This window comes from Mauremys mutica, chromosome 19 (assembly GCF_020497125.1).
Source record: "Mauremys mutica isolate MM-2020 ecotype Southern chromosome 19, ASM2049712v1, whole genome shotgun sequence".
Taxonomy (NCBI): Eukaryota; Metazoa; Chordata; order Testudines; family Geoemydidae; genus Mauremys; species Mauremys mutica.
The window spans coordinates 1,520,701-1,536,068 of NC_059090.1; the positions used below are offsets into that span (position 1 = coordinate 1,520,701).

At 40.7% G+C, this 15,368-nt stretch overlaps 1 protein-coding gene across 1 annotated transcript in view; it reads right to left on the reverse strand.

The window, feature by feature from the left end:
- Nucleotides 1–15,368, reverse strand: part of BAZ1B (bromodomain adjacent to zinc finger domain 1B) — an 88,092-nt gene that overhangs the window by 69,786 nt on the left and 2,938 nt on the right. Inside the window, exons 2-4 of the mRNA XM_044993982.1 lie at nucleotides 9,073–9,189; nucleotides 4,601–4,745; nucleotides 2,861–3,059 (exon numbers count right to left, since the gene is read on the reverse strand). Of these exons, the coding sequence (XP_044849917.1) occupies nucleotides 2,861–3,059; nucleotides 4,601–4,745; nucleotides 9,073–9,189 (461 nt within the window). The remainder of the gene's footprint in view (nucleotides 1–2,860; nucleotides 3,060–4,600; nucleotides 4,746–9,072; nucleotides 9,190–15,368) is intronic.

Sequence of the window (15,368 nt, forward strand, 5' to 3'; positions counted from 1 at the left end):
AGTGTAGACAAAGCCTTAGAGTTTAAGGCCAGAATGTTTCTCCACATGTTAATATTTTCTCAGATAGTATGGACAATTACAATTACTACTAACATGTACATAGTCCACAGCTCAAATACACCTGCAGTGCAAAAGCTCATCTGCATTGAGTGAGAATCCACAGAAGCTAAGGACCGGAAGTTGAGAAACCTGGTTCCAGTTACAGTTCTGCCAGTGATTTGCTGTGTCACTGTGCGTAAGCCACTTCACCTCTACTCCTAGTTTCCTCATGTGTAAAATGGGGACTATGCTCATCCCCCTCGGGTGTTACATATGTTTAAACAACAAGCACTTTACAAGAATCAGTAAAGTGTCCTTAAACATAAGCTTTGATATTTAGCCTGGTCAGAGATGGTTGAAAGTTCTCATTCAAGTGGCCTTTCCAAAACCACAAGCTTTTGCAAAAAAAGTTCAAGTTCTTAAGAGTTACATAGGGTAATGTTTGAGTTCCATATTTTCCTTTTGACATTAACTTTTCCAAACTTGAGGAAGTTTTGAAGAGTTATAAAAGAGCAAAAGGCAAAAATGAAAACATGGAAAAAGCCTTGGACATTCGTTTTGTTGTGTTCAATGGGAAAAAGGGGTGGAGGGAGAAAAAGAGGAAGAAAAACAATTTTTAAGTTGTTTTATGTCCAACCTTGTAAAATAGTAACAGATTTTTCCACAAAGTTGATTTTGGTTTTCCAATCAGCTCTAAGCCTGAAAGGAAGAATTGGCTCCTAAGGCCTATTGGGGAGGTGAGAAAACATAAATATTGACTCAAAGTAGAGAGTCACAATGTTTAGAGTCAAGGGTCGGCTGATTTTATGGTTGGGCTGTGAAGGGAAGTGGGGATAGAAAAATCACAATAAAAATTAACACTAGAGCATAAAGCTCAGCTTTGGTTTTCCTTGCTTTTGATTTGCCTCCTGCTCCTATCAGCCGTTCTTTTGAACCTCATGTGTCAAGCTACACCTTCTAAATTTAAGATGTGGTTGACAGAAATTTAAATTTAACTCTCAGCAATTCTACCACACTAGATGTTAGCTAGTGCCTAACTCCCAGCCCCATCACCACGCATGCATCACCTCCATTGTTCTCAGAGGGTATTTTCTTCCTTGTTAAATACTACTGACCTTTCAGAAGTGCAAACCATTACCTAGTTCTGCTGATCACTATTTTTGTTGACAATGCTCTGTTTTAGCTGCATTTTGTTGTCTGCTGGTCACTATGTAGAAAGTGACCCTAAATACAGCAACGTGGCAAGTACCAGTGTAATTGGTTATGCTCCAGCAGGAAACTCAGAGAGGATGAGATACATCTTCATGACTGAGTGGAGAAGAGAAGTGTCTGGTACCAGCAGGAGACTGAAATACAGGAAGAGTCTTGAAGCGTTCCCACAACAGAGTGGAAAGGTTTCTCAATGATTCCCTCTAAACACCAACAAGGTGACAGCAACATCTAGGTCCTGTCCACAGTATCAACTGAGCAAAGCTTAGCCATTATTTCAGTGACACTATTTCAGCTGCAGTGTGCACAGAACATTGGATGGTCGACATTCTTGGTGTAGGTCATTCAAGTGCGGTGAGTATGCCTCCATGTGCCTGGGATTAATAAAGAACGCTGCCACTAGAATGACAACTGTCAACCAGTGGCAGCAATTTTGGAAGCTACAGCCTAGTCATGGCAGTTGGGTCTACCCTTATCTGATCTAACCTTACTCTGAGCGAAGTTAAACATACTGATGAAGACACGAGCCCTGGCTATACTACAGCTTCTATCAACACCACTAGCACAGCTCCACCAGTGACAAACATGCCCAATTTTTCTCAGCTTTGATAAAGGTCCTAAAGAAACTGCACACATGCTGTAATTAACAGAACTACTGAAGAAACTTTCATATGACTATATTAGACAAAGGCAAATCTAAACATATTTTGATTTCTGTAAGACAAAGTAATGGATTACATGTAGCTGCAGACTTGCAGTGCTTTTTAATTCCATTACAACTTGTGACAGACCCAGACCAGTGGGGTACAGGAGTCTGGTAGAGGGCAAATATACTGGTCACTGGATGAGTAGTTTTCTGTTTCCCTGAGTGACCAGAGCAGGAGCTGCACTAGAGTAATCAGGAACCTGCTAGAACCAATTAAGGCAGACAGGCTGATTAGATCACCTGCAGCCAATCAAGGCAGGCTAATCAGGGCACCTGGGTTTAAAAAGGAGCTCACTTCAGTTTGTGGGGTGCATGTGAGGAGCTGGGAGCAAGAGGCGCAAGGAGCTGAGAGTGAGAGGATGTGCTGCCGGAGGACTAAGGAGTACAAGCATCAGACACCAGGAGGAAGGTCCTGTGGTGAGGATAAAGGTGGTGTTTGGAGGCAGCCATGGGGAAGTGGCCCAGGGAGTTGTAGCTGTCATGCAGCTGTTACAGGAGGCACTCTAGACAGCTGCAATCTGGGCTGGAACCCGGAATAGAGGGCGGGCCCTGGGCTGGAACCCGGAGTAGAGGGCAGGCCCAGGTTCCCCCCAAACCTCCCAACTCCTGATTGGGCACAGGAGGAGTTGACCCAGACTATGGGTTCCACCAGAGGATAAGATCACTGAGGTGAGCAAATCCGTCAATAAATGCAGGACCCACCAAGGTAGAGGAGGAACTTTGTCACAAACTACACCCCTAGCTCAGAATGTTGGTGTATCGTGTAACACTGAGTGAGAAGATCCACACAGTGCTCTTCAGAGAGCATGTACAGTATTTCATAACCCAGGCCTGAGAACATTTGGGTTTGTGCTTCCCCTTTGCCCCCAGATCACAAACCCTTAAGTAGGCTGTCTTGTTACTCACTCATAATCTCTCTTCTGCTGTCATCCTCCTTCAGCACTGACTCCTTCTGGTTGTCCTCGGCTACTTGACTGGAGTTCTCTTTGTCACTGGATGGGGAATCACATGTTCCATCAGATTTCTTCTCAGCAGCCTCCTCATCCACTTTCTCCAGTGGATGTACTTTCAAAATTTTTACTGGCAGCATTTTCTCTTTTCCAACCTGAGCAGAAAAATGCACCAAAAACCAGTAACTAGGCAGGAAATATGAGTTGATCAGCTTTTTAACACTTGAAGGGAAGGAAGGAAAGTGAAATAAAGTAAGAGTCACATACACACTATGGTTTGAGAGAGAACAATTTTTAATCTTTGACCTCAAGTGAGACACTTCTATAGTTTCTTCTGTCACACACTTACAAGATCTTCCCATTATCCGCCCCATTCAGAAGTCCTGCCTATTACTCCAATGAAAGGAAAACCCGCACACAAGCTTTTCTAAAGTCCACCATTGCTACTTCCTCAATCTTCCAGATGTGTTGCAAGGGGTTGTGTGTGTCATCTCAATGGGAGGGATAGCTCAGTGGTTTGAGCATTGGCCTGCTAAACCCAGGGTTGTGAGTTCAATCCTTGAGGGGGCCACTTAGGGATTTGGGGCAAAAAATTGGTCCTGCTAGTGAAGGCAGGGGGCTGGACTCGATGACCTTTCAAGGTCCCTTCCAGTTCTAGGAGATTGGTATATCTCCAATTATTACCTTATTACCTAATGGTCCCAGCTCAGGAAACAGAGAACACAACTCAGTCCAAAATATATATTGTCACAGCACCAGGACTGCATCTTCCCCTTTCTTTTTGACAAACCTGAGTTTCCACTCAGTCCACCCAGCCCACTTTTTTTTTTTTTTTTTAAATTGGAGGTGGGGAGGGCTTCCTCTAATCACATTTGAGCTTCTGCCATTACTGTAGACCTTTCCAAGAAGTAGGAGAATCAAACTAGTGGGAAAACTATTGCCCTTCAGATGTTTTAATCCATCCCTCAACCCTGCCTCGCTCCGGTACTCCAGCTGAGGAGCGTGCCCAGAAGCAGCGGCATGTCCCCTCTCCGACTCCCCTCATGCGTAGGGACAGCCAGGGGGCTGGTGGGGGGACATGTCGCTGCTTCCGGGAACTGCTTGAGATAAGCGCTGCCTGGAGCCTGTACCCCTGCCCCAGCCCTGATCCCTCTCCCACCCTCCAAACCCCTCAGTCCCAGCCCGGAGCACCCTCCTGGACCCCCAACCCCTCATCCCCAGCCCTCACCCCATCCCAAAACCAACCCCCAATTTTGTGAGCATTCATGGCCCACCATACAATTTCCAAACCCAGATGTGGTCCTCGGGCCAAAAAGTTTGCCCACCCCTGAACTAGTGCAAGCTGTGTCAGTTACACTCTGCTATTCCTATTGGGAACACGGTGTGTGTGTAGCAGAAGAGCAGGTAGATGTGAACCACCTTCTTCTGCTAGGCAAGTCTCCTTTGCCCAAGCCACTCATCTTCTGACAATACCACGTTAGCCTCGGCTTAAGAAACAGGTTTCCACACTATTGCTTTGGAAATAGGCATTATCAAGGGAATTCCACAAAGAGGTGAGAGAGTCCTACCATTCTGCACCAAATTTAGATAGTCATGAAGATTGAAGGGGAAAATGTTTGTGACCTCCTCTTACCTCTCTCCTGAGGATAGCGGCATTAAGCAGAAGCATGGCAAGTATTTGAAACTAGAGCCTCACCTCAAAGTCACACTCCTCATCCACTGCATATTTGGTCATGATCTCTAGCCAGGCTGCATCTACAAGCTTCTCCAAGGAAATAGTATTGTGGTGGACCATTTCCAGTACCAGTTTCTCATACCAGGTGGGAAATTCCTCCTTCAAACTGAACAAGGATGTAAAAAGTTTACATCATCCAGCTAACAAAATACGAAATGCAACATGTTCTGTCAGTTCATGCCACTGACAGCATTTTGACAGTGAATTAAACACTTTCAAGGTGACATCACATTGGAATAAATAATAATGCAAGCGGTCAGAGTGAGATTTATCACAAGAAAAAATAAATGTTCATACGGTCACCAATATAAATTCACTTCTGTACCCACAAGAAATACAAAGCACATCTGTGCAACAGGGCCATGCTGGCAGTGCTCATCTTGCTGCCGATTGCCATCTCCCTATGAAGTGTTGCCTACACACCAAACAAACCCTGCCTGTGTTACTGACCCAAAAACATGGCAATAGATTTTTTTTAATATAATTCCTATCCAGAAAAATAAAGTTCCATATTTTTTATTCTTAAACATATCTACTGCAGTAGTGCCTAGAGGAACCAATCTTTCTTCAGGTTATTTTGTATTCTGTCCAGGAGAGGCGTATAATTTATGTAACTCAGTTATGAGACACATGGACACTCAATTATCTTTTCACTAGGGCTGTCAAGCGATTAAAAAATTAAACTCAATTAATCACATTATTAAATAATGGAATATTTAAATATTTTTGGATGTTTTCTACATTTTCAAATATACTGATTTCAATTACAACACAGAATACAAAGTGTACAGTGTTTGCTTTATTTTTTATTACAAATATTTGCACTGTAAAAAGCAAAATAGTATTTTTCAATTCATCTCAGACAAGTACTGTCGTGCAATCTCTATCATGAAAGTTGAACTTACCAATGTAGAATTAAGTACAAAAAATAACTACATTGAAAAAGAAAAATGTATAACTTTAGAGCCTACAAGTCCACTCAGTTCTACTTCTTGCCCAGCCAATCGCTCAGACAAACAAGTTTGGTTATAATTTACAGGAGATAATGCTGCCCACTTCTTGTTTACGTCACCGAAAAGCGAGAAGATACATTCACATGGCACTGCTGTAGCTGGCGTTGCAAGATATTTACATGCCAGATGCGCTAAAGATTCATATGTCCTGCCATCTTCAACCACCATTCCATAGGATATGCGTTCATGCTGATGTGTTCTGCTTGATAACGATACAAAGCAGTGAGGACCGACGCATGTTCATTTTCATCATCTGATCAGATGCCACCCGCAGAAGGTTGATTTTTGGTGGTTCGGGTTCTATAGTTTCTGCATCTGAGTGTTGCTCTTTTAAGACTTCTGAAAGCATGCTCCCTACCTCGTCGCTCTCAGATTTTGGAAGGCACTTCTGATTTTTAAACCTTGGGTCGAGTGCTGTAGCTATTTTTAGAAATCTCCCATTGGTATCTTTTGTGTTTTGTCAAATCTGCTGTGAAAGTGTTCTTAAAATAAACATGTGCTGGGTCATCATCTGAGACTGCTATAACATGAAATATATGGCAGAATGTGGGTAAAACAGAGCCGAAGACATAGAGTTTTCCCTCAAGAAGTTCAGTCACAAATTTGATTAACGCATTACTTTTTAATGAGCATCAACAGCATGGAAGCATGTCCTCTCGAATGGTGGCCAAAGCATGAAAGGACACACGAATGTTTAGCATATCTGGCACGTAAACACCTTGCAACGCCGGCTACAAAAGTGCCATGTGAATGCCTGATCTCACTTTCAGAGGACATTATAAATAAGAAGCCAGCAGCAGCACCTCCTGCAAATGTAAACAAAATTGTTTGTCTTAGCAACTGGGTGAACAAGAAATAGGACTGAACGGACTTGTAGGCTCTAAAGTTTTACACTGTTTTGTTTGAGAGCAGTTATGTAACAAAAAAAATCTGCATTTGTAAGTTACACTTTCAGGATAAAGAGATTGCATTACAATACCTGTATGAGGTTCATTGAAAAATACTATTTCTTTTGTTTATCATTTTTACAGTGCAAATATTCGTAATAAAAATAATATAAATTGAGCACTGTACATTTTGTATTCTCTGTTGTAATAGAAATCAATATCTTTGAAAATGTAGAAAAACATCCAAAAATTTGATGAATTTCAATTGGTATGTCTATTGTTTAACAGTGCGATTCACCACGATTATTTTTTTTTAGTTAATCGCCTGAATTAACTGAGATTAATTGACAGGCCTACTTTTCACCTTTTAATTTCAAGATGAGTTTTCCCTTCAGGAGTATTGCAATCCCAACTGAAGTTTGGCATTTTCTCCCATATTAAGTTTATATTGTCAAAATATTTTTATATGTCTTATAATGCAGTAAGTAGAGCTTATTTAAATAAATTATTGTGCAGTATTTCAGTCTATGCAAATGTGTGTTCCACTGATGTATCTAATATTGTTGGATGATCTTGAATTAGTTGTGTGAAGGATGATTAATTAGAACAGGGATTCTCAAACTGGGGGTCACAATCCCTCAGGGGGTCGCAAGGTTATTATGTGGGGGTCATGAGTATGTGCCACCCAGCTACGTAGCAAGTCTGCTGTCAAGTCTGCACTAGTAAGTCTGCTGTGAAAAGTTATATTAAACATAAAATACCAGTTTAAAATAGTATTAAATATATTTTAAAAAATGTGTTTTTAATTTATGGGGGGGGGTGTCATTCAGAGGCTTGCTGTGTAAAAGGGATCGCCAGTACAAAAAAAGTTTGAGAACAACTGAATTAGAAGAATGGGGGAAAGCTTGCCTGGTCACTTCCTAAATCAGAGCAGGTTTGTCAGTTTGAATTCTCACCATTCATTAATTTTTTTTTTTATTTTTATTAAAAGGGAATGTAAGCACCAAATTCAAGTTTGTTTAGTGACAGAAAAATTCCATTTCACCCTATCTAAAGTTTTCTTGTTTCTTAGATTTAAGGTAGCTCTTGCTGACCGAGACCTCATTTGTAGTTATTCTAGGATTACTAACCAGTGGATTCCTCACGACAAGGGCTGACTAAACTTGTACATTCAGATCAATGTTTTAAGTTTTAAATCTGCAGCTGCATGAAATCTTTATTATAATTCTCATTCAACATGAAGACTGGTCTCTAAGAGACATTTTACTGAACGTCTATTTGGTTTAAGAAAAATATAAAACTCTCTATCTAACCTGAATTGAGACATTCTCTCATTTATGTAACTGAAAACTTTCAGAAAAACAGGAGCAGTTAGCTAATCCTGTATCACTGCATCAGATTAAGTCAGCAAAACTAGGCAAGTGATCCACTGACTCAGCTACTTCAAGATTATGCAATTACAGAACCAGCAACATACACTTCCCTCATATTGAAGAGCATTAGCTGGAGAGAGATCAAAGACGACAATATCTCTATCTAAGGCTTCTGGCATCTTGTACGGTTGGGGAGTAGTTTTTAAAGGGAGCAATTTAATTGGACAAGAAAAATGTTGCAGGCAATTCCTCTCTAGGTCACGGACTATCACCTCTTATTCCAATCAAAATGATGAATTCCCTCCCCAGTAAACACAGCAGAAGCAATATCCAAGACAGATTTAATCTATAAACACACACTAAATAGGTGGGAACAGGTCATCTTTATAGAGTGAAAGAGGCAAAGCCAAAGTTGCCAGTATGTAAAACTGAGAAAGAAATGCCCTTTGTTATGTGTTCAACTCCCTCACTTTCATTGGATACAGCAATTAAGGAATAAGATACCTAATTAGTTCAATCAAGGACTTGCCCTTAGAAAGGTTCCTTCATCATGGCAAGTTTTACACTGGATATAAACCAAAGTTCTGGCCACTCTGTGAGACTGACAAAAGTGGGTAGGCCAACTGGTAGGGAAAAGAGAGAGCACTTGGCAGAACTATCCTTGCAATTTTGCTTTTTTGCAGTTTGTTTCAAGTGGAGCAGATCACCAATACCTTATTCCAAAATACTACTGAATTTAATGGCACCAGTTCACTGGTTGATACCTGCACAGATCTGGAAAAAACAACAACTGCCGCAGAGTTAGCTGGTATGCACACCATCATTATATGGAAACCAGTAAAAGTCACACAACTTAGGTGCTTTTGTTTTTTCTCCTTCAGCAAGAAAAATTCCCTCTTTGTGCAGGTAGTTTTGAGAGATATGCCAAATGTTGTACTCAGTTATTTTGTGAAAAGAACATTACAGATTAAGCTGCATTCATGAGTAGGGGTATGTCAAATTTGGAGTCAAATTTCTTTCATCTTATAAAGTCCTAAGGAACTAGTCACAACCTTAAACTCCCTGCTATGTAACTAGCAGCCACCTATCATTCTAAAGGCAGCTCTCCTGCCCCCAAATTCTAAAGATAGATGCATACCAACTTCTGCACCGTTACTTACAGCTCAGCAACTTCCTGCTCCTCCTCCCAAGCTTCTTTGTGCGTCAGCTGGCTGCTTCCTGTGCTTTTGCACGTCCATATTCGTTCGTTGTATCTCTCTAGCCGTGCCTCATACTCTCTGTAGGAGCATCAGCTCAGGAAAACAGGATTCAGGGAGCAGACAGCAAAACCAAAGTACTATATAGCCCTTTCCATTTGACTAGGCTAGGAGACAATATTATGCTGCAGTTCTGCGGAGCCAAACCTTAGCTTCTGTATGTACACAATATTCTCAATTTAAGTTAAATTGGAGAGCTTGTGTTTGAAAAAATAGCATAAAGAACATCTGCACTAATGCACAACAATGTGATTAAAAGGAAATTAAGAGAGACGAGGGTCTTACTCCATCCTGTACTTGTAAATTCCAGAATTAAAGACAATTTATTAGAGATTAAAATTACCGCACAGCAAATTCCTTGAATTCCCAAAACAAGCAATTTGTTAAATTAGTAGAATTGGTTCCTTTCCATTCAGCTGAACTTTAATACAGTATTAGCTTCTTCATATATCAAAACCAGCCTCAAGTTGCAATTTTTTTGGTTATTAAACACTGGGAATTAAGGGGGCAAAAAGTAGAGGAGAGGCAAGGAAAAGTGTCTTTACCTTGGAAACAGAGTTGCAATAGAACACCAAGCATGGAAGGTAAAGCACACTTACAATAACTATGTATCACTGTAGCGACAGAGGAATAAACCCAGTTTGGCTAACCCAGTAGTTTACAACCCTTCCTGTGAAGGATCTCTCACTTTTATGCTCCCGTGGAAGGCAGTGCTATTCAGTGCTGGAAATTACTTCTAGGATATTATGCTACCTACAGTTAGCGTGTCTCAGTTAAACCAAGCCTTGGGGTACTAATACTAGCATTACATTTTTCCACAGAGTCTGGTTAAGAAGGAAAAGACATACAACTATTAATTCCAGTCTCTGTGGGTCCCCTTCACACTATCCCAGCTGGAGAAAACTGAGCCACAAATGATATGATGCATGTGGCAAGTAGGTATTGTATTTGTATCCACAGCAACCAATGCAATGCAAGAGACTATACTGGGAATAGGTCATCTTTAGAGAAGGTTGCCACTAGCCAAAGCGTTAGACATTCTTCTCCCCCAAAAGCGTGTGTTGATGATAAAACAGTAAAAAAGGCTTTTGGAATTCCCAATCTTTGCACCAGTGTTAAGTGTACAGAAGCATTCACTGTGCCCTGTTTTTCATTTTAAAATACCTGTTTAGTATGTTAGATGGAATCACTAACTTTCAAGTTCCAGAAATTGATCTTTGCCTTCACTTATAGGAGATATCCTTCACAGATTATTGTTTGCAGTGAACCCTGATAGAAGTTTTTTCTTGATACTGCATCAAGTACACAGGTTGTCTAAGATGTTATTTTAACCAGCTCTCTAGAGATACTACACAGAGAGAGTTAATTGTGAAACTAAGATTCCTACTTATATTTACAGCCACTACCAACCATTTCAGCAATAAACTTGAGAAACTGCAGCCACTGAAATAAAGCCCTACCTAAAACTTTTTAGCAAGAACGAAAAAGTGCCTAAATCCATTTCTCTTGAGAGGCACTGACAATCCCAGCTCTCAGTGTAGGCAGAATCCCAAACCTGGAAGCAACAGTTGTCCCAACCATCTTTTGGGAGTCATCTCCCACCTCATAAACACACCACCCACATACCCACCAAATACAGACAATATTTGAACACCGAGTGTTCATTTACACTAGCACATATAATTGCTAGAGAAAAAAGGAGGAGAGGGTGCCCTTATTTGTTAAATATTTAACAATGTTTAACAAATGGTAACAGAACACACATCTTTAATGTCTAGAAGTGATTAAATGTTTGCAAAATCAGTAGACTGTGTGCTGCATCTGTGGCTGGAGAAGATAGTTAAGGGTCTGCTTTGCTGCCACACAACATGCTGGGCCTTTGTTCTCTCTGTCCCTGAAGACAGACTCAGCTCCTTCTGCGGCCAGTCTGAAAGAGAGCATGTAAATGCCTTGCCTTAGCTGGGACTAACAAATTTCTAACACTATTTCCTACACCTCCAGGTTTTCTGTACACAGTTTTTCCTTGCATTCATGGACGAAGAAGCATAATCCCAGTGTATAAAAACTCTATGCTTTTAGAGTATAATTTTAAAGCCAGCAGGTAGAACAATTTACCAGTCTACAATCCAGAGGGTGCGTCCCCATTCCAGTCCAGCTCTGTCACCCAAATGCAACTCAACTCCAACTACAGCTGGTCAGCGCCCATCAACGCTGACCTCTGGCCACATTCTTTAACTAGTATTCCAGGTTCATGTTCACAAATGCTACCCTGCTTTTTGTGTCTCCCAGATCCTACAAAACAGTGCTAGGAAGCATACAGACTAGATACACCTCTACACCGATATAACACTGTCCTCGGGAGCCAAAAAAATCTTACTGCATTATAGGTGAAACCGCGTTATATCGAACTTGCTTTGATCCGCCGGAATGCGCAGCCCCGCCCCCCCCAGAGCACTGCTTTACCGCGTTATATCTGAATTCATGTTATATCGGGTCATGTTATATCTGGGTAGAGGTGTAGTATTTTGTGATTCAGGGGCTGAACCCAGAAAAATAGGATGATGCTATTACAGTGATTCAGGTGTGCAAGTTCTATTTAGTTCTTTCCATTCAAATTGGAAAGAGATCCAATCTTTCTAATTTCAAGCCACCTGACAGGACTGTCTCGCTGTTATAACCAAATAGCTTCTCCACCAACAGCACTGAGTTGGTGGTTGCAATTTCCATGAGCCTTGAAGATGCAGTAATAAAAAAAATTCCAGAACATCAGCTACTGATAGACTTGCAAAAATATCTATGGATAACATGCAAGTTCAATTTAACAGATGAATACCACTTTGGCAATGGACAATATCTCACATGTAGGTAAGACACTAAAGAGCACTCAGGTGTTAAAACCTGGAAGACTAAGTTGTGCTAAAACAAAGAATCTTTTTAAAGAATGCTTAATCTTAAAAAAAATCAACTTAACACCCACAAGACTGATTAAAGCAATTATGCAGCTTTTTCATTGTTGGGAAGCCATTAATATCCCTACAAGTAGTATCAACCAGGCAACAGTTTGAGAATCATCTTTGAATTACTTCCATTTGCATTAACCACTGAGAAAGCAATTGCTTATCGTAAACATGGTTAATGTACTTATAACAAACTGATTCTTAGCCTGATGATGACAGTCACATTTGTCGTAACTACAGTGTTTAATGTGAAACATGCTTTTTACTTGTGTCTTGGCTTTAAAAATAATTTGCCACAAGGGTGACAAAGTTCCTATGACTAAGAGTCTCTTCAGTATGATGCCATACTGTTTTGGTGCTGCTTATAATACTATTTTCCAATCATATTTTAACTTTCTGGACACCCACATGCAAAGATCTGAAAGTTTGTCCTTTGCCCATCTGCAAAGCATTTCCCTTTTGTGAAACCTCTCGCTCTATCATTTTCTGTGCCACTCCAAAATAGGAGATACTGAACTCTTTCAGACCCAGTTCATTGCCTTAGAACACATACTAAACAAAAGGAGACAAATAAGTGAGAGCAGCAAGCTTTATTTTTAGGGAAAACAACACTGCTTTCAAACAAATTACACTGCTTATGGGCAGGCCACTTTCGATTTCAGCATTCCCTCCCTCACTCTCAGGTCAATTAGGTAGAGTGTGCCTTTTGCACAGTGCATACCAGTTGCATTCTTCCAAACCACAATCAGTGTAAACAAAATACATCTCTAAAGAAGTCACAAGCTAGCAACCCTACACACTGGAAAAGAGATACTTGGGCCATACAAAGCAAAGTTTGTCTTTTTGACAGGATATCAGACTCCTGAATTAGGAAAAACAAGTATTGCAGACGGCTCCCTTCCCATGTGTATGCTGCATAAAGCCAAGTGAGATGTAAAGTAAATGTTACCTGATTCTGTGTAGACCCATTAGCCAACCTGTGCAGAAGAGTATTTCTGGTTTTGCCAAGTGATTCATCCCACCTCTCTCCAGAGAGAGACAAACAACTAGGCTCATTCCAAGCCACAGACCAGAAGCCTAAGGTTTCATCTAGCATGCAGTGGACTCGGCAGGGTGTTTTTCCTCTAAAAAGGCTTTAAGGGGATTTGGTGGTGGAGGGCAGCCATGCACAGCTGCAAATAAGCACTAAGCTCAAATAAGTATTCAAGCTCCACTGACCAGCCCATCCCCTCCACCCACTCTGCTCTAGATACTTCCTGTGTCCCTTCCCATATGGAAGTTGAGCTCACTACTGTTTGCCACCCTTCATACAGAAGTTAAGGCTCTCTGCAGGAAAGTATTTTAGTAAGTTAGACAAAATCCAAAGAATTTCACTTTCCATCATCAGAGGGGTAGCTGTGTTAGTCTGTATCCACAAAAACAATGAGGAGGCCGGTGGCACCTTAAAGACTAACAGATTTATTTGGGCGTAAGCTTTCGTGGCTAAAAAAACCCACACTTCTTATATGAAGAAGTGGTTTTTTTACCACTGAAAGCTAATGCCCAAATAAATCTGTTAGTCTTTAAGGTGCCACCAGATTCCACTTTACATCATGTTGATGGATTCAGTATAAGAACCTACACAACACAGAAGGAAGTGTTGAAGGTTGTCTTCGCTAGGGAAAACGGTGGGTTCTTAACTGACACCTTTGTTCTTAACTAAGGCCTTGTCTACACTGCGACTTTACAGCACTGCAACTTTCTCGCTCAGGGGTGTGATAAAACACCACCCCCCGAGTGCTCCAAGTTTCAGCGCTGTAAATAGGGTGACCAGATGAGAATTCCAAAGTATCAGGACCATCGCAGGGGGAGCACCTTTTCAATTGTTACACTCACCCGTCTGAATCTTTGGCAGCAGGTCCCTCAGTTGCTGACAGCCTTCGGTGGCATTTTGGCGGCGGGTAATAAACCTTGCCGCCAAAGAAGGAAGTATCCGCTGCCGAAATGCCGCCAAAGACTGTCGGCGACTGAGGGACCCGCTGCCGAAGTGCTGCTGAAGACCTGGACGTGCCGGGTGAGTGAAACAATCAAAAAGGCACTCCCCCTGCCGCCTAAGCAGCAAGTAAAGTAGCAGTGTAGACAATGCACTAGCACTCCCAGCGCTGGAAATTACTCCCCTCGTGGAAGTGGGTTTTTTTTAATAGCGCTGGGAGAGCTGTCGCGACTACACAGCCACATTAAAGTGCTGCTGTGGCAACTGCCAGTGAAGACATGCCCTTACACACCTTTTTTCCTAGAGAAGAGGTGGTCTAAATGTCTTGGAGTCTGATTGCCTTGAAAGCAGCTTTAGGATGAAAACCCAGAGACTCTTCACCCTGTCACTCCCCTAGCCTCTCTTTTTCCTTCCCTTCAACCATTTGCAGACGTATACCTCACATCCCCTCACTAATTAACCAACACATACATATCAAGGTGCATAAAATATGATTAAAATTACTATTTAAATCAGATTTTTTATTTAAATTTAATACAGGCTTTTAAAAAAATTAAACCTATTTAAAATTAAATTTGAAATTATGACAACCAGTGTTAAAGCATAAATGTATTATAATCTGTTAAAATAATTTAAACTAAACAAACAAGTAGTAGTATGTTTACTTCCAACAACTTAACGAAAGTCAAACCACTGAATTGGTGAAGGCCACAGGCTAAGCACCTGGAACCAAAGTTTGCTGAAGTGCTAAACCAACTTTTGACAGCAGTAGCTGGTTCTGCAGGAGCAGAGAATATTTTCATCACTGCAGTTTATTCAGCTAGTTCAATGAAATGTTTGTTCTTAAAAAACCAATAGTAAACTGAAAATGCACACTTCCAAACTATGAATGAAATCTAGAAGTAAGAGTGCGAGATCTACAAGTTCTAAAATCTGAAGGGCATGCTGACAACAGTAAGTTTAATTCACTAACTGCAGATAATAGTTTCTTTTCTTAATAAATCAGTTAGTTTCAAATGCAAAACATGTTAAGAAAAAAATTCTCATATGTATCCACACATTTAAGGTAGTTTTATTTAAAATAATTAAAGGCTTTAAAATGTTGGAGGTGGTTTTTGTTGTTTTTTTTCAGTACTTTTAATTGCTTTGGAATTCCCAATCAAATAGAGTTTGATATAAACCACAAGTAAAAAATTAATCTAGTAAAATATTAGATAAACCATTTTCTAATATAAAAATGTAAAAAATTAAGAATCTGAATAAATGTACCT